This window comes from Chelonoidis abingdonii, chromosome 2, assembly GCF_003597395.2.
Source record: "Chelonoidis abingdonii isolate Lonesome George chromosome 2, CheloAbing_2.0, whole genome shotgun sequence".
NCBI classification, from domain to species: Eukaryota; Metazoa; Chordata; order Testudines; family Testudinidae; genus Chelonoidis; species Chelonoidis abingdonii.
Window position 1 is genome coordinate 64,602,888 of NC_133770.1, and position 19,003 is coordinate 64,621,890.

The window sequence follows — 19,003 nt, forward strand, 5'->3', positions numbered from 1 at the left end:
GGCAGCAAAGAGTCACAGTTCCCTGCAGAGACCCCCATACCCTATCCCTCATGCAGAATGTGCCGCGCTGGTGCATTTGGCTCTGTGAATACAGGGCCTGCCTAAGGAGACTACAGCATATGCTGGGTGTGCGGGAGCCAACCCGCTCTTATTAGCTGTCCCAGTGATGCCCCAAATTTTTGGGTGCCCTATGCAGCTGTGTATGCTGCATATGCCTAATGACGGCCCTGCCCACAACTGGCCAGCACCCCCCATAGATCTCTATTCCCTAGTGCCCCAACACACACAGATCTTCCCTGCCACCTCACAGCCCAGCACCCTCCAGAGACCCACTCCCCACTCCCTGCCTCCCAGATACACTCACCGGCCCTGCTAGTAGGTGACTTTCTGCTGGGTTGAGCCAGCAGCGCAGCCAGAGCTAGTCCCGGGGTCGGGAATCACTCTGGGCCCTTAAGAGTGATATGATCAGCCAGGCCAGGGCCTGCCCCATCCGGGTTCCCACAAGACCCACTTGCCTGGAGGGGACGAGCCAAACCCCCCCCCATTGTTATCCCCCTCCACCTGGCTGAGATTGGCCACGCTTCTGCACCAGTTCCAGGCAGCTCAGCTCTGGGGAGACAGGCAGGGCCTCACAGATGGTGGGAAGCAGAGACTACCCAAAGCCGGAGGTGCACTGGGGTCAGCCAGGGGGAGAGACGAGCAGGAGGGTGAGGTGAGGAGCTCTCAACCTGAGGAGCAAGTGATGGGCGGTGAGGAGCCAGCAGGCTGGCAGGGTCTAGTGCTGCAGTGCAAGTGGAGCAGGCCAGGGCCCCTTCTGAGCACCGGCCCGGCTCCATGGAGCTACTGGTGCCATTGTAAACCTGCCAGCACCCCACAGATGGCTAACTTCGCCCAGCACCAACATCAGAGCCACAGAAGCACACACCCAAGGGATATACAACTGAGATGGTAACATGCACGGACCAGTTTGTTGGCTACACATTGCTTGAGACTAACAGGGCATGGGGGAGTTTAACTCTGCTGAGCTAATGTTTCAGGTTAACCCCCGCTCAAGAATTAGTGGGGACGTGCTCGTCACGCCCCTGAAGGTCAGGCACGTCGTTTTCAATATGAAGGCTAGAGCCCCACGCTGCGCGAGGCTGCTACCTAGACCCGCGGCCGAGCCGGGCTGGCTGCTGGGCACCTCCTGAGCAGCACAGAACAAAGGCACCCTGGCCTGTGCACACACAACCACAGATGGCAGAAGCGCACGGAGACCCAGCAAACGCTGCGGAGGCGGCTCCTGTGCTGCGATGATGGTAGCGATCCGGCAACCAACCGACGCGCGCGCCCTGCAGCAACACACAGGCACTTCCGCCCGCGTCCTTTGGCTAGCGCGCAGAAGAGAACCCAGACCGCGCACGCGCTTGGCGAAGGCTGTGGGATCCGTTTCCCGGCATTCGTTGGGGCGGAAGGACTCGGGGGGCGGGGCTGTGGGATGAGCGGAAGCGCGTTGGGGAGCCGGTGTCGTACGTGTCAGCCAGGTAGGGAAGAGGCGAGAGCGTCGCCGCTGGGGAGCCCGAGCCTTTGTTGGTAGGGGTGGCCCCGTGCCCCGGGGGCCGTGAGGGGGGGAAGGGCGGCTCCGGCGCCCGGGCGTGGGGGGACAGGGCCGGCCCCGTTCCCCTGGAGGGTGTTTGAGAGGGGGCAGGGATGGGGCGTAGCGGAGCGGGCCCAGTTCCCCGGGATGTCTGCGAGTGCTAGAGCGGGACAGGATCGAGAAGTGAGAGCAGGACTGCGCTGTGCTGGGAATTAGGGATATGATGCGATGCGGGGGTTTAGGGAATTGCAGGCAGGTCTGAGATCGGGATTAGGGAATTGTGTGAGTTCTGTGAACTGGGACAGGTATACGTGTGAGTTTGAGAATGCATATGGGATGGAATTTGTTATTCTAGGTGTTGGGGGTGGTCGCAGTTGTTGAGTAAAGTGAGGTTATTACCTCATTATCAGCATCTTATTTTGATTCTTCTCTATAGATGTCTCCCTGGTCCAGGTCATGCTCTTCTCCTTCCTCCCCAGCCAATCTGTACATGCAATGATCTGCTTTTGTTCTGATTTGTCCTGTTGCAGCAGTTCCTGGTACTGGACTGTATGAGCACTTGGATTCTGATGGTAGGAGCAATCCCTTTTCCCTCTCTCAAATCCCCATCGTTAATACCAATGTAATATTGCCCGTGTGCTTGTAAGGGGGTTGTTGCAAACCTCTCTTAGCAGGGCCTCTGTGCAGTGTTCCATGGGAGCTAGCTGCTTTGACTCAGCCTTATTCTAGCATGGATCACTCTGTTGCACATCTGTGCTGCACTGACCCTGAGTTGTCCTAGCGTGAGTCAGCATTTTACTATGCATTGTGCACTGTTAATAATGTATACTTTCCTAAATTGTCCTCTTTGGGGTCACAAGATCTGATGATTATCAATTTTAGGTATATATAGAGCCCTTGTTATCATAGTACCTGAAAATGTCACAATCTTTAAATGTATTTATCCTCACAACACCTCTGTGAGGTAAGGAAGTGCTATTACTCTTCTGTGGCTATGTCCAACTATAACAATAGGTTATATAAACTATTGTTTATACTGAATTGTTTTGTGGAGAATAAGGGATGTATTGAGGGAATGGTGCATCAAATAGTTAAGTCTTTTCTTACTACCCAATTCTAGAATTTACTCAGGGCCGATAGATTGGTGCTTCCTTAAAAATATTTTTGTGTTGTTTCCTTCTGCATTTGCTATAGAATCACAGTTTTTACCCCATATACTTCCTAAACTTTGAGAACTGTACTATGGCTGCTGTGACTCTGAAAAACTAATGTGTTTGCTGTACTGTAAGGACCCAATCTAATTTACCAGAAAATCAAAGCAATGAGTCTTCTGTTACTGCTTGGTATCCTATTCCACAGCCTACTATACCACACTGTCATCTGTCTGTCTTTATTGTATGTAAACTTTCACTTATATAATTCAGTTACTTCTAGTGGCAATCCCTTGTACATTCTTTAAATAATATTTTTCTTTCCTTGGAATTTAACCTTTCAGATATTTATAGATTATCATCATGTCTCCTGTTTTACCAAGCTATATATATTCACATTTATTAAACTTTCTCTAGAAATCATTCACTCCAACTTCTTAATCAACCTTGCTAATCTTCTCTAAACTACTTTTTGTATACCTCATTACTGGAAAGATACAGATAACTAAATGGAATATAATTTTCCAGTGTGACATAAAGAAAGATTTTTCTCTCCGTTCTATGATAATGACCTGGGGTCTACTTAGGGCAGTTTTCAGCAATTTAGTAATCTGATGCTTTTTTTTGGTGGATCCAATCTTTGCTCCATAATCCAGGTTACAGTATGAAAAATAAGGCACTTAGGTGTTACATTTGCCAACACCACCTTTAGAATAGGAACAGATTGTAAACTGATGAAATTTTAGTACACAGTTCTGAGAGGTGAGTTGCTGCAGTTAATCTCTGTGTAGTATTACTTCTGCAGCTAAAATATGATTTAAATATCACTTTTGTTACTATCAGGCCTGTCAAGCGATTTAAAAAAAAATCATGTGATTGACTGTGCTATTAAACAATAATAGAATACCATTTATTTAAATATTTCTGGGTGTTTTCTGTATTTTAAAATATATCGATTTTGATTACAACACAATACAAAACGTACAAAGCTCACTTTATATTCTTTTTGATTAAAAATATTTGCACTATAAAAATAACTAAAGAAATAGTATTTTTCAATTCACCTAATACAAGTACTGTAGTGCAATCTCTTTATCATGAAAGTTGAACTTACAAATGATGTACAAAACAATAACTGCATTAAAAAAATAAAACAATGTAAAACTTCAGAGCTTACACATCCATCCACTCAGTCCTACTTCAGCCAAACACTCAGAGAAACAAGTTTGATTACATTTACAGGAGATACTGCTGCCTGCTTTTTATTTACGGCACCTGATAGTGAGAACAGGCATTTGCATGGCACTTTTGTAGCCGGTGTTGCAAGGTATTTACGTGTCAGATATGCTAAACATATGTATGGCCTTTCATGCTTCAGCCACCATTCCATAGGACATGCTTCCATATTGATGATGCTCGTTAAAGAAAAAAGTGTTAATTAAATTTGTGACTGAACTCCTTGGGGGAGAAGTGTATGTCTCCTGTTCTGTTTTACCCGCATTCTGCCATATATTTCATGTTATAGCAGTCTCAGATGATGACCCAGTACATGTTGTTCATTTTACAAACACTTTCACAGCAGATTTGACAAAACTCAAAGAAGGTACCAATGTGAGATTTCTAAAAATAGCTGCAGCACTCAACTCAAGGTTTTAGAATCTGCAGTGCTGTCCAAAATCTGAGAGGGATGAGGTGTGGAGCATGCTTTCAGAAGCCTTAAAAGAGCAACACTCAGATGCAGAAACGACAGAACCTGAACCACCAAAAAATAGAACACCTGACTCAGATGATGAAAGTGAATATGCATCAGTCTGTTCTGCTTTGGATTGTTATCGAGCAGAACCTGTCATCAGCATGGACATATGTCCTTTGGAGTGGTGGCTGAAGCATGAAGGCACATGTGAATCTTTAGCACATGGAAATATCTTGTGATGCCAGCTGCAACAGTGCCATGTGAACGCCTGTTCTCACTTTCAGGTGACATTGTAAACAAGAAGCAGGCAGCATTATCTCCCGCAAATTGTAATCAAACTTGTTTGTCTTAGTGATTGACTGAAGTAGGACTGAGTGGACATATAGGCTCTAAAGTTTTACATTGTTTTGTTTTTGAGTGCAGTTATGTAACAAAAAAATCTACATTTGTAAGTTCAACTTTCATGATAAGGAGATTGCACTACAATACTTGTATTAAGTGAACTGAAAAATACTATTTCATTTTAATATCTTTACAGTGCAAATATTTTTAATAAAAAATAATATAAAGTGAGCACTGTACACTTTGTATTCTGTGTGTAGAAAAACATTCAAAATATTTAATAAATTTCAATTGGTATTCTATTAACAATATGATTTAATTTTTTTGAGTTAACTGTGATTAATCGACAGCCCTAGTTTCTACTTTATTTCTGAGTAAAGTATAGAAGAAACAAGAGGAACAATATGAAGATGAGCACAATCCACTTGGAGTAGTATCTCATCATGAGCGTGTGGATTTTGGTTTGTAGGTGGAATGTGGAAAATTGCCACAACTCTTGTCCCATTTTGACCCACAGGATGTGATTCAGCCTGTTGGCCTTGTGTGCACAGCCCGTTGGCCTTGTGCTTTCTTATTTCTTGCATTGTGTATTCATGTCTAATTTGTTAATTATTTATTTGCAGTTATTTTACAGCTCCTGAGAATTATGCAATGGTTTCTGAGTTCTCTGGTCTAGTAAACAGGGATATTCTCCAAAACCTTAATAGATAAGTGCATTTAAACTGCACTCTTATTGTTGGGCCCTTGTGTTCCCTTTCCTCAAAAAAACCTCATCCTATGTTCTAACTTGTTGGTGATTCAGTGGGAGACTGTGGTCTTCCTTCTGAGCCAATTCTGACCAAATGATTCAGTAAGGTATTAAAGGTCACTCTGCTATTAGAAGTGACATCTTTCACTGAAGAGAGATAATGAGGTCATGAACACTTATATTAAAATCCCATAACACTTTTTACAAGATTTAGGGGTGTTAATCCTTGTATCCTGTCAAGTTATAACTTGAGTCATTGTATGTTGTCTACTGTAATTGCTATAGGCCTGGTCTACAATATCTGAAGACTAATGGGTGCTGGAGATAGTCAGCAGAGGGTTTACAATAGAATTTATCAGTGCTTCTTGGGGTTTAATAGTTAACAGGTAATGCTGAACAAAATTAATCTTGGTCTAAACTGACTGCTAAAATAGGTTCAGTGTTGTGTAAGTTAGCATGGACAACCCTGTTCAGATGTGGGTGAAATCTAACAGTGTGGTGTAGGCTGTATCTTTTCATTTCCTCTACCAAACTTTTGCCTTAGGACTGTTCACTGTTAAACAGCTGCTGCATTCCATCCAAGTATAGAGGAATTGATTAGAATATAGAATATTAGGGTTGGAAGGGACCTTAGGAGGTCATCTAGTCCAACCTCCTGCTCAAAGCAGGGTCAATCCCCAACATCCCTAAATGGCCCCCTGAAGGATTGAGTTCACAACCCTGGGTTTAGTGGGCCAATGCTCAAACCACTGAGCTATCCCTCCCCCCTATATGTATTCTCATACATAATATTTATGAAGGACTTTAGGATCTTTTGTGATTTAATACTGCTTTGTAAATGTAAGATATGGTTATTAATTTAAGTCTAAAATAGTGCCAAATCATCTATTTAAGTTTTCAAATGTTTTGCCATTGAAACAATCTGTTTTGCCCTTATGGTCAGGGGGAAAGGGGTGGGGTTTATCTTTATTATTCCTGAGCCTTGCATGTGTTATGAACAACAAAATACTTTGTCACTCAAACCACTGTGGTCCCCATATTTAGCTACTTTTTAATGTGATCCTGGCTTTATTAAGATAAATTGACTAGTTCACCTAGTCAAGCTAGCAAGGATAGTCCCAGAGGAACCGAAAGCACTGTCTTTAATGCCTACTGTATGATTAAAAAAAAAAAATCTTCTATTGGGTCAGTAGGCTGTGTCAGAAGTAAAACACATTCGAAAGAGAAATTTTAACTACTTGTACACTTTAGAGGATTCTAAATTAACTTTGTTAACTCAAGAAAGGTACCTGGACATTGCTTTGGGCAGCCCAGTGAAGACCTTGACTCAGTGTGCAGCTATGATCCAGAAAGCCAAGATGTTAGGATGCCTAAGGAACAGGATGGAGAATAATACGGAAAATACGATGCCATTATACGAAATATTATACAATGCTGTTATATGAAAATACGATACTGAAGCCTCTCCTAGAATATTATGTGCAATACTGGTTACCTAATCTCAAATGGGATATTGCAGAATTGTAAGAGTCCAGAGAAGGATTACACATGATTAGAGGCATGAGGAAAAACTCATTTAAAGAGAGACTGAAAAGATTGGGTTTGTTTACCTTAGAAAGGAGACAAGTAAGAGGGGATATGATAAAAATATGTCAAAGGTAGATCCAGGTTTCTGTACTCCTTGTCATGACACAAAACAAGGGGATGTTGTAATGAAATTAAAAGATGGAAGATGCAAACCTTATGGAAGGAAATATTTTTTTCACACATTATTGAACCGTGGAAGTCATTGCCACAGGATACTGTAGAGGCCAAATCCTTAGTAAGCTTGTAAACAAGGATTTTAAAAGGCAAAGTAGCTGCTTAAAAGAAGAAATCTTTGCATGCCTTTCAAACAGAAGTGACTTTATGTATGTGAAATTTGTGTTTATATGTATGTTAAGCCATGGTATCCAGTTCCAATCACAAATTTAGTAATTTTGGGTTTCTAGTAATTTTGGGTTTTCAGACATAGTTATTTACAATTAGGCACTGCTCAACTGGAGGCTCCTCCTTGAAAATGTTGGTCTTAACATAATATGCAGAACTTTATTTGAATAAACTTTGCTTGACATGCAGAGCTCTCTTTGAAGATCTATGGCTGGTACTACTCCATACCCTCAGAAGCTGGATATTTGGTTTATAAGTACTGATATGTTCCTGCTGATCACTTCCCATCTGAAGTCCTAATCTGTAGTGGCATCAAAATTGGTTGCTACGGTAAGGATTACATAACTAATGGATAATTATTAGCCAAAGTGCTATAAGGAGGTGTAACTTCATTATTTTTTATTAAGACACTGACAATGTGTTTGATGCTGTACAAAAGCAAATGAGGCCCTTGCCCAAGAAACTTAGTTTAAATAAATTTCATGTTTGAGTTTCACCATAGCCTTGTGACTTTCACTGGGGAATAAGCAGCAGCTGCAGATGAATTTGCAAGGACTTTTTTTTGTGAAAATATGGCATTATAAACAACAGTCCAAAAAATATTGCTTGCAAACTGAATAGTTTCTAAACGGATGAGTTTTTTACAGTTTTCTATTAGATGACACTTGCTTCTTGAAATTGAACCCAAATGCACTTTAAAAAGTTAATTACAATTACAGTAATTTAAAACTGAAGCAATGATGGTGGTATTGAAGCCTTGACTTGATGCCAAAAAGCTAACAGAGGCAGCTGTAGAAGTAGGTGACGTGGACAGGTATGTTTCTGCACAGATATGAATCCACAAAGAATTTCTAGAATATCCAATATTGCTGATCTTAAACTGTTTTTTTGTTCCTTTTCCTGGTGAATGAGCATTTTGACTAATCTTGTAATACTTGAAATTTAGGAATCAAGTGACATGGAGAAAATGTGTTTAAGATGGTCCATCCAGAAGATTTGTAACTTTGTGAAGATCTTGCTTTTGACTAATATGTAAATACCATGACAACTTCAAATTGAATTATTTTTCTTGAAATCGAGACTCATCTGTTGCCTTCATCAGAAATGTTTTTAACATTTTCAAGAAAAAGCATGTCCCAGAAACTGAGTTTGTTGTTGCTGGTGTTTGGATTCATTTGGGGCTTGATGTTGCTGCGCTATACTTTTCAGCATCCAAGGCACCAAAGCAGTGCTGAATTGCGTGAACAGATACTAGACTTAAGTAAAAGATATGTGAAAGCCCTGGCAGAAGAAAATAAGAACATAATGAATGGTGGTAATGGAGCCTCAATGGCAGGATATGGTAAGATTAAATAAACCTGGCTATACAAACCTTTTTGTTCTAAACTGCTTTTGGTACAACATTTAAATCTTATTTTAAATGGTACATGGAACTCTTCAAAATATTTCTTTATGTACTGACTGTGTTTGCTCGTTGATAGAAGTTATGCCTTAAAATTTATGCCTCACACTTGTTCTTTAAACATAGTTGTATGTATTACAGTAATTCGACTATCAGCATCAATATTAGGTTGCCTCGTTTCTCCACCCATTGCAAATAGAGCTCTGGGGGGTTTTCTCCACAGTAACATGAAGTAGTACATTCATAATGTAGGAATTAAATGTAAAATTAAAACACTTCACTACCCAAACACTGTTACTTTGTGTGTTATTTCTACCTTTTTATTGCTTTTATATCTTTTTTTCCTTTAATTTTCTTCTCTTCCACTATTAACAAACGATGAGAAGCAATCATGATGGTGGGGGCATGATTATGTATTTAGCGGAAGGCAGTAGAGTGCTCCAAATCTTGAGCCTCCATTGTGTTTGCATCACCATAATCCCTTCTGACTTGACACCACTGTGCCTTGTTACCTGTGCACCTGCTATATGTCTATAGCCCATGCTCATCTAGAATGCAAGAGAGATCTGTGTGTGATTTAGTTATTGAGATCTGTTTAATGTAAACATTGAAAATTTCTCACTTCAAAAAGGTAACACTTTAAACTCTGCAACTCCAGTCTTATGATTTGTCTAGGTGTTCTAACCTGCCATTTGACAAATACAATCTACTTAAATTTCCTACACTATTCTCCAGTGTTTCATTCACACTTAAATTTCTGAGAACTAGATAAAATAAACTCATTGACAGAATACAGGCAGACATCCAAAACAAAAACTTCTGTGATAACATATGTAATATAGACAAACGAATTAGTTTTCAGAGAAAGAGCTAAATTAGGATTTTACATACAGAGAGACTCATTACTATACTTACTGCCCCTTCTTAGAAGGAATTCTAGTTGAGGGTAAATCTCTCTTTCAGTGTGTAGGTCAGGTCCAATATTTTAGGGTGTCAAAATCTTTAACTCAACAAGACCCTTAAAAGGGTGGGAAGTACATCTATAACTGGATCTATATTTCTTGGTTCTGTGCAAAGGAATTTATTTGAAACATATTTAGAACAATAAAATTCATTCGTTTGTTCACTGATGCAGACTCATCATCAGAGGTTTGATTTGAGAGAATAAGATAAATCCAAATAATGAAGAATTTTGCACAACTAAGTGTCAAATTTGGTCAGGCCAGATGGCTCTCAAACTGTGAGGGAATGAACTAATTAATTCTGAAAGAATACATACAGCAAAGTGTTGAGGTTTTTGTTGAAGTAATGTTGATTACTGCATTGTTTGTTTAGTAGTCTTGCCTACTGGTGTTCTTCCATCCCACACCTAGAGTAACTTTTTATAATAACCGTAAGGTCTTCTTCCACCCTGCTTTCTTTTTCTCGATATATAGATAGGTGCCTTTATGAATCTTTTTTACATCAACTTAAGTCTAAATCTTTACATCCAAGAATTTTTAACATAGGAAAGAAACTGTATCCTTTTTTCTGCTTTAAGAATTACACTGTGTATTACAATAATGCTTTACCTTGTCCTTGTGGCAGACAGCAAGTTCTGAACTTGTAGAATAATTGGGAAGGAAATAATTAAGATCTATCTTATCTAAGGGTACATCCAGACTACCTGCCTTATCAGCGGGTAGCGATCGATTTCTTGTCGGGGATTGATATATCGTGTCTCATCTAGACGCGATATATCGATCCCTGAACGTGCTCCCCGTCGACTCTGGAATTCCACCAGCGCGAACGGCGGTAGCGAAGTCGATGGGGGAGCCGCGGACGTCGATCCTGCGCCGTGAGGACCCAAGGTAAATCAGTCTGAGATACTTCGACTTCAGCTCCACTGTTCATGTAGCTGAAGTTGCGTATCTTAGATCGATTCCTCCCCCCCGCCCCAGTGTAGACCAGCCCTAGGGTGGAAAAACATAAGTGCTTTCCAATGCTGCCCAGTGCCAGAAGTTGTTATACAGATTAAATTTATTTCCTCTCTACTGCTGCTGAGGGTTAAAGTCCAAACTGTTAGCCTTAAATAGTCACTTATCTTTTAAAAAATAAAATGAGGGGAGAAGGGGAGACTAATGTTGTTTTTATATTCCGTGATTCAATGGGCCAATTCTCAGCTTGCTACTGTGGTAGTATCTTCTAGTATGCAAAAAAATAAGAAATAGTACTTTAACTATATGACATCTAGAATTCATATGTAGGAGAATTAAAGCACACTCTACCTTTCCTCTGTCCTCTCCAAACAAGTCCAGGAAAAAAGAAAAGCAACTTTTGAAGATATAAATTAGATGTCCAAATCCCCAAATTTCTCTCTCACTGCTGATGATAATATAAATGAACAGTATTCAATGCTACTTTCTTTGTTTTGTCTTCTTCAGCTGATCTCAAAAGAACAATTGCAGTTCTTCTGGATGACATCTTACAGCGTCTGGTGAAATTGGAAAACAAAGTTGACTACATTGTTGTGAATGGCTCAGCAACAAATACCACCAATGGAACCAGTGGTAATCTGGTGCCAGTAACTACAAGTAAACGTGTAAATGCAGCAAGCAATATTAGATAACATACAAGATCACCTTATGCTACTTTATCATAGATTCAATTTGATTCAAGAAAAGCTTTTTACCTCTGGGTAGGCAAAGCAATAGTTGACACTAACATGTCGTACACTGTTCTGCTATAGAATGTGCTGGGAACATGCAGTCCCAACTTCTGTACATAAGGTTCTCAAAGGATTAATTTGTTGCTTTCAGACAGTTCTGTTAAAGCAGTGCTGTACAATATCGTATTTAAAGATATTCTGGTAACTTGGCTGATACAGTATGTCAAATGGGTCATACTTTGTAATGTTTGAAGTTAAACTAAAATGGAAAGATATATATTCACTTCTAAAATATATTTATTTAAATAAAAATTTAAACATCTTTTTGGATAGATTGATTATATAGCTTAATCATTTTTTGTGTGATCTGTTTTAAACAGGGAACTAAGGATAATGTAATGTTAGAAGATGTGTATTATTTACAGTACAGTATTTTGTTACTTATTAATTTGCTAGTGATATGTTGAAGATAACATTGAGATAATGTTTTAAAAATTGCAACCCAAAGAATGTCTTTATTTGCACTACCTGCTAGAATAGCTAGAGAGAATTTATTGTATATTAAAAAAAATCAATTATAATGAAAATCTTGGGTAGCAACACTGTTCAGATATCTTTGCTCCACAAATAGATCAGTTAGATTATCAAAGGCAAAACAATCTCTGATATCATGCATAGCTATTTCATAGAAAGATATTTGTGTGTGTATTTTGTAACTTCAGGTAAGTTATTTAAGAGATGGAAGTCAGTTTTCAGAGGTGAATATCTTTATTTATTGCTGTTTCTTTTTAATATTTAAGTATCTTGTAGCGTGTGACAAATATAGCGCATCATCTCCTTAAGTTACTTTTTTAAACAGGAGGGAGTAGGTAAATTAAGTTGAAGGGAAGCAGTGCATCTTGGCATATATAGTAAAGAGATGCATGTGCTAATGGTGTTTTATGAGGGACATAGGTGGAAGCTAAGGTTACATTGCCTTATATCCACGTTAGCCTTACAGCAATGAAGTTTGCAGTGAGGGTGCACTATATTCCAAAATGTGCTTTCTGCATCATAAATGCTAAAATGAAAGTGCCATTCAGCCCTAAGTTTTTTAAAACTATATTGAGTGGTGGTTGTGTTTTTTGGTTTTTTTTTTTTTTTTTAGAATTATGTTCAGTAATATTTGCTTTAAATATGCTGTGTAATAGCTTTTTAATATTTTATTTAAAAAAATGGAATAAGACCAGAAGTGCTGGATGACACATGGTCTCAAGGTTTTCTGCTTTTCTCTCTGATGATAGTCGGGACTGGTCTAGAGGAAAGTAGAATATATAAATAAAACTTGAGTTAGTGTCCAACTTTTTCTTATTTTATGTTTGACATACTGAGTGTAAACTTTTTTTTTCCAGGAAGAAAGAAAATAAAATTTGTATTTGTGAAAGTTTTTTTTTTAATTAAATGATTTGCCCTTTCCTATTTTCTACACGTACTCTCCACGTACCTTGAGACTTTAAACTATTGATCTTAGTAATTTATCACTAATCATAAAGTCTGCTATTTATCTTATAGGCTATATAAGTAGAAGAGAGTATAATTCACTTGGTTTTGGAACCTCAATATTTCTCAAAAACTTTGCCTAGTTTGGTGGGGAGAGAAGAAAATATGACTGTGCAATAGTTTTGGAGTGAGGAAGCTTTCAAAGGCATAGAAAACAGCTAGACACGTAACTCCTGTTGATGCATTTGAAAAATCTCTGACTAATCTGAAGGCACACTATTTTTCTGGATACTGGTTGATTTCACCAGGCCAGTTTTAGTAATATTTAGTAATGCATATATAAACTTTTGATTGATTGCTCCTCTTGAAGAGCATGAAGTCCAAAAGAAAATTGTCAAGGACTACTGTCAAGGAGTGTCAAAACTGTCAAGGAATGGTGAAAGTTTCAAAAGTAGGCAGATGTATGTCTTAGAACATAAGAACACCCATACTGGGTCAGACCAAAGGTCCATCTAGCCCAGTATCCTGTCTTCCGACAGTGGCCAATGCCAGGTGCTCCAGAGGGAATGAACAGAACAGGTAACCATCAAGTGATCCATCACCTGTCACCCATTCCCAACTTCTGGCAAACAGAGGCTAGGGACACCATCCCTGCCCATCCCGGCTAATAGCCATTGATGGACCTATCCCTCCATGAATGTATCTAGTTCTTTTTTAACTCTGTTATAGTCTTGGCCTTCACTACATCCTCTGGCAAGGAGTTGCACAGGTTGACTGTGTGTTGTGTGAAAAAAGACTTCCTTTTGTTAGTTTTAACCTGCTGCCTATTAATTTCATTTGGTGGCCCCTCATTCTTCTGTTATGAAAAGGAGTAAAGAACACTTCCTTATTTACTTTCTCCACACCAGTTATGATTTTATAGACCTCTATCATATCTTAGTAGTCTCTTTTCCAACCTGAAAAGTCCCAATCTTATTAGTCTCTCCTCATACAGAGGCTGCTCCATACCCCTAATCATTTTTGTTGCCCTTTTCTGAACCTTTTCCAATTCCAATATATCTTTTTTTTTTTGAGGTGGGGCAACCACATCTGCACACAGTATTCAAGATGTGGGCATACCAGGGATTTATATAGAGGCAATGTGATATTTTCTGTCTTTTATTATCTATCCCTTTCTTAATGATTCCCAACATTCTGTTTGCTTTTTTGACTGCCACTGCACATTGAGTGGATGTTTTTAGAGAACTATCCACAGTGACTCCAAGATCTCTTTCTTGAGTGGTAACAGCTAATTTAGACCACATCATTCTATATGTATAGTTGGGATTGTGTTTTCCAATGTGCATTCCTTTGCATTTATCAACACTGAATTTCATCTGCCATTTTGTTGCCCAGTCACCCAGTTTTGAGAGATCCTTTTGTAACTCTTCACAATCTGCCTGGGACTTAACTATTCTGAGTAGTTTTGTATAATCTGCGAATTTTTCCACCTCACTATTCACCCCTTTTTCCAGATCATTTATTAATATGTTAAATGGACAGGGCCCAGTATCGACCCCTGGGGGACACCACTATTTACCTCTCTTCATTCTGAAAACTGACCATTTATTTCTACCCTTTGTTACCTATCTTTTAAGCAGTTATCAATCCATGAGAGAACCTCCCCTCTTATCCCATGATAGCTTACTTTGGTAAGGGACTTTGTCAAAGGCTTTCTGAAAATCTAAATACACTATATCCACTGGATCCCCCTTGGCCACATGCTTGTTGACCCCCTCAAATAATTCTATTAAATTGGTGAGACATGATTTCCCTTTACAAAAACCATGTTGACTATTCCTCAACAAATTATGTTCATCTATGTATATGACAATTTTGTTCTTTACTACAGTTGGTGGCTTACTGGTCTGTAATTATCAGGATGACCTCTGGAGCCCTTTTTAAAAATTGGCATCACCTTAGCTATCCTCCAGTCCTTTGGTACAGATGATAGTTAGTAGTCCTGCAATTTCACATTAGACTTCTTTCAGAATTCTTGGGTGAATACCGTCTAGTCCTGGTAACTTATTATTGTTTAGTTTATCAATTTGTTCCGAAACCTCCTCTAATGACAGCTCAATCTGGGACAGTTCCTCAGATTTGTCACCTAAAAAGAATGGTTCAGGTTTCGGAATCTCCCTCACATCCTCAGCCGTGAAGAGTGATGCAAAGAATTCATTTAGTTTTGCCACAATGGCCTTAGCCTCCTTGAATGCGCCTTTATCATCTTGATCATTCAGTGGCCCCACTGGTGGTTTAGCAGGCTTCCTGCTTCTGATGTACTTAAATTTTTTTTTGCTATTACTTTGAGTCTTTGGCTAGCTGTTCTTCAAATTCTTTTTTGGCCTTCCTAATTATATTTTTACATTTCATTTGCTAGAGTTTATGCTCCTTTCTATTTTCCTAACTAGGATTTAACTATCACTTTCTGAAGGATGCCTTTTTGCCTCTCACTGCTTCTTTTACTTTGTTGGTTAGCCACGGTGACTCTTTTTTTGGTTCTCTTGCTGTGTTTTTTAATTTGGGGGTATACATTTAAGTTGAGCCTCTATTATGGTATCTTTAAAAAGTTTGCATGTAGCTTGCAGGGATTTTACTTTTGGTGCTGTACCTTTTAATTTCTCCTTAACTAACCTCATTTTTGTGTGGTTCCCCTCTCTGAAATTAAATTCTACAGTGTTGGGCTGCTGTGGTGTTTTCCCCACCATAGGCATGTTAAATTAATTATATTATGGTCACTATTACCAAGCGGTCCAGCTATATTCACCTCTTGGACCTGATCCTGTGGTCCACTTACGGGTAAATCAAGAATTGCCTCTCGTGGGTTCCAGGACTAGCTGCTCCAAGAAGCAGTATTTAAGGTGTCAAGAAACTTTATCTCTGGATCCTTTCATATGGTGATATGTACCCAGTCAATATGGGGATAATTGAAATCCCCCATTATTGAGTTTTTTATTTTCATAGTTTCTCTAATCTCCCAGAGTATTTCAGTCACTGTCACCATTCTGGTCATGTGGTCTGTAATAGATACCTACTGTTATATTTTTATTATTCAAGCATGGAATTACTATCCATAGAGATTCTATGGTACTGTTTGGTTCATTTAAGATTTTTACTTCATTTGATTCTATGCTTTCTTTCACACATAGTGCCACTCCCACACCAGCATGACGTGTTCTGTCCTTCCAATATATCTTGTACCCTGGTATTACTGTGTCCCATTGATTATCCTCATTCCACCAAGTTTCTGTGATGCCTATTATATCAATATCCTCATTTAAAAGGAGGCACTCTGGTTCACCCATCTTATTATTTAGACTTCTAGCACTGGTATATAAGCACTTTAAAAACTTGTCACTGTTTACCTGCCTGACATTACATAATGTAATTGAATGGGACTTCTTTTCATGTGACTGTTTCTCCTTAGATCCTACCTCTATTTTGTCTTCCATCTCCTCCTCCTTATTAGGACATGGAGATTCTCTATGTATAGATCCTCACCTAAGGGATTTCCGAACCACATGCTCCTCTGCACCTGTCAGCTTTCCCCCCAATCCTTAGTTTAAAAACTGCTCTAAGACCTTTTTAATTTTAAATGCCAGCAATCTGGTTCCATTTTGGTTTAGATGGAGCCTATCCTTCCTGTGTAGGTTCCCCCTTTCCAAGTTTCCTCAGTTCCTAATAAATCTAAACCCTTCCTCCCTACACCATAGTCTCATCCACGCATTGAGACTCTGCAGTTCTGCCTGTCTAACTGGCCCTGAGTGTGGAACTGGAAGCATTTCAAAGAATGCTACCATGGAGGTCATGCACTTCAATCTTTTACCTAGCAGCCTAAATTTGGCCTCCAGGACCTCTCTCTTATCCTTCCCTATGTCATTGGTACCTACGTGTACCACAGCCACTGGCTCCTCCCCTACACTACAAATAAGCCTATATAGATGTCTCAAGAGATCGCAACCTTTGCACCAAGCAGGCAAGTCACCATGCAGTTCTCACAAACCCATTTATCTATGTTTCTAATGATAGAATCACCCATTACTAATACCTGTCTCTTTCTAACAACTGGAGTTCCCTCCATTGGAGAGGTATCCTTAGTGCAAGAGGATACCACATCATCATCTGGAAGAAGGGTCCCAACTATTGGATCATTTCTCTCTGCTCCAGTTGGATGTTCTCCTTCCCTGAGAGCACTGAGGTTGTCAGACTCAGGGTGGGACTGTTCCAGTCTCCTGGACAGTCTAATCTATGTACCGTACCTCTGTCTCCCTTAACTTCTCCAGCTCAGTTACCCTGGCCTCCAAAGCCTGTACACGGTCTCTGAGGGCTAGGAGTTCCTTGCACCAAATGCACACATACACCACCTACCCATAGGGCAGGTAATCACACATGCTGCATTGGGTGCAATGAACTAGGTAGCCCCACTCTGTTGATGGACTTCTGCTTGCATTTTCTTTTTATTCCTGGTTCCTTGGTGGTTGTTTTTATCAGGGGATGTTTTTAGCTTAAGTTTAAAGAAGTGTATGGAATATTAAGTGTACGTAGTCCCCCCACACTCCCCCTGTAAACTCCCTCACAAAACTTCCCTGTTAACCGCTCCTGTTCACTAGATCCTCTGGTCACTTAGGAGCAGGCTTTTTAAAGCCCTGGTCTTCCTGAGTAGCCCTGCCCTCTGGTTAAGGGTTGATGGGTGCTAAAGGGCTTACGGATCAAAGCCTTGTAAAGAAGCTCGCAGACTGCTAGGCTCAGCACCTGTACAGTCAGCACACGGTCCCCCAAACAAAGAGACCACACGGTATGTTTCAGTTCAGCAGCAAGCACACCACAACAAACACACACATACACCAGATAACAAACTTACCCCAAGGGTCATGTAAGCGCTTCTCCTTCACCTGGAGAAGTCCCTCGCAAAACTCCCCTGTTCACTAGCTCTTTGCCCAGGCACTGTGGATAAGGGATTTTGATGACCGATGAGCTTGTATAGATGTGTGCAATCATACCACTATTACAAAGCAGTTTTGTAGTAAACACTCAGTTGCACTATCAGCTTTGTGTAATACACATACTGGATATAGCTTATAAAAATACTAAATATTTAAGGAGAACATGTAGATAATTATATAACAAATATTAAATTACTTTTGTGGATGGAACAAATGTCTTACTACTGTTTTAACAATATAGTGTTATACTTCTAATTTGAGGTTATGTCAGAAACCACAAAAGAATTGGGCTGTTTCAAATTGGTACAACACAGAATTTATTTGTAAATAATGTTTTTAGCTGGTAACTACTCTGATACCAACTGATTTATTTTAAGTTTTAACTGTGTTTTTCTAATGGACCTGAATTTTCCTAATCACAATGTTTCATGCCCCTTTTGGGCATAAAGTAATTCAGGTATTCCTGCTCTTCAATGATTGGCTAACTTGGGCAGGGAAAGCTAGTGAGGTCAACACCTAAAATAAAAGTCATAACTTGCTAGATAAGAATAGACGAGGAGGAAAAAAGTAGTCTTGGCAACTGCTACCTAGATGGCTACAAGCACCTGGGAATCCAATACAATCCCCAATATGTTCCAGACCTGATTACTATAGGAAGCATACACGTCCGATCAAGGCAACTGAAAAAAAATCTCTTATTTTTCTGTTGCCTTCTCCAATCTGTGAATTACTTCAGTTTTATCCTGTTTGAGTCCAAGCCCGCTAGCCTTCATCTAAGCTCCAATCTCACAAGCCCATGGGTCAATTGCTCAATTTTCTGTCATCTGAAATGGAGACTTTAACAAACTGCAGCCCCCATGCAACTACTTCTAACTGGTTTATGTTGGTGTGCATACAGTACCTAGCACAATGGAGCCCTGACCAAAAGTTGGGGCCTCTAGCTGTTGTTGTAATCCAAATAATATATGTTGAACAGGAGCAGTGGCAGAGCCTTGAACAGCCCCATATTAGAGAATCATTGGAGCATATAAAATGTCCTCCCTCACAAAAAAAC

At 39.8% G+C, this 19,003-nt stretch overlaps 1 protein-coding gene across 4 annotated transcripts; it reads left to right on the forward strand.

Moving 5' to 3' along the window:
* The first annotated feature begins 1,442 nt into the window (after positions 1-1,442).
* CCDC126 (coiled-coil domain containing 126) lies at positions 1,443-12,953 on the forward strand. 4 transcript variants are annotated; one of them, XM_032773873.2, is made up of 5 exons: positions 1,443-1,523; positions 2,013-2,148; positions 7,629-7,769; positions 8,386-8,781; positions 11,265-12,953. In XM_032773873.2, exons 4-5 carry the CDS (start codon positions 8,544-8,546, stop codon positions 11,447-11,449), a joined length of 423 nt encoding a protein of 140 aa, XP_032629764.1. In that variant the 5' UTR covers positions 1,443-1,523; positions 2,013-2,148; positions 7,629-7,769; positions 8,386-8,543; the 3' UTR covers positions 11,450-12,953. The 4 variants fall into 4 exon arrangements, with proteins under 4 accessions (XP_032629764.1, XP_032629765.1, XP_032629766.1 ...); XM_032773874.2 differs by lacking the exon at positions 2,013-2,148 and having other exon boundaries at positions 1,450-1,523; XM_032773875.2 differs by lacking the exon at positions 2,013-2,148 and having other exon boundaries at positions 1,477-1,572.
* Positions 12,954-19,003: the final 6,050 nt, after the last annotated feature.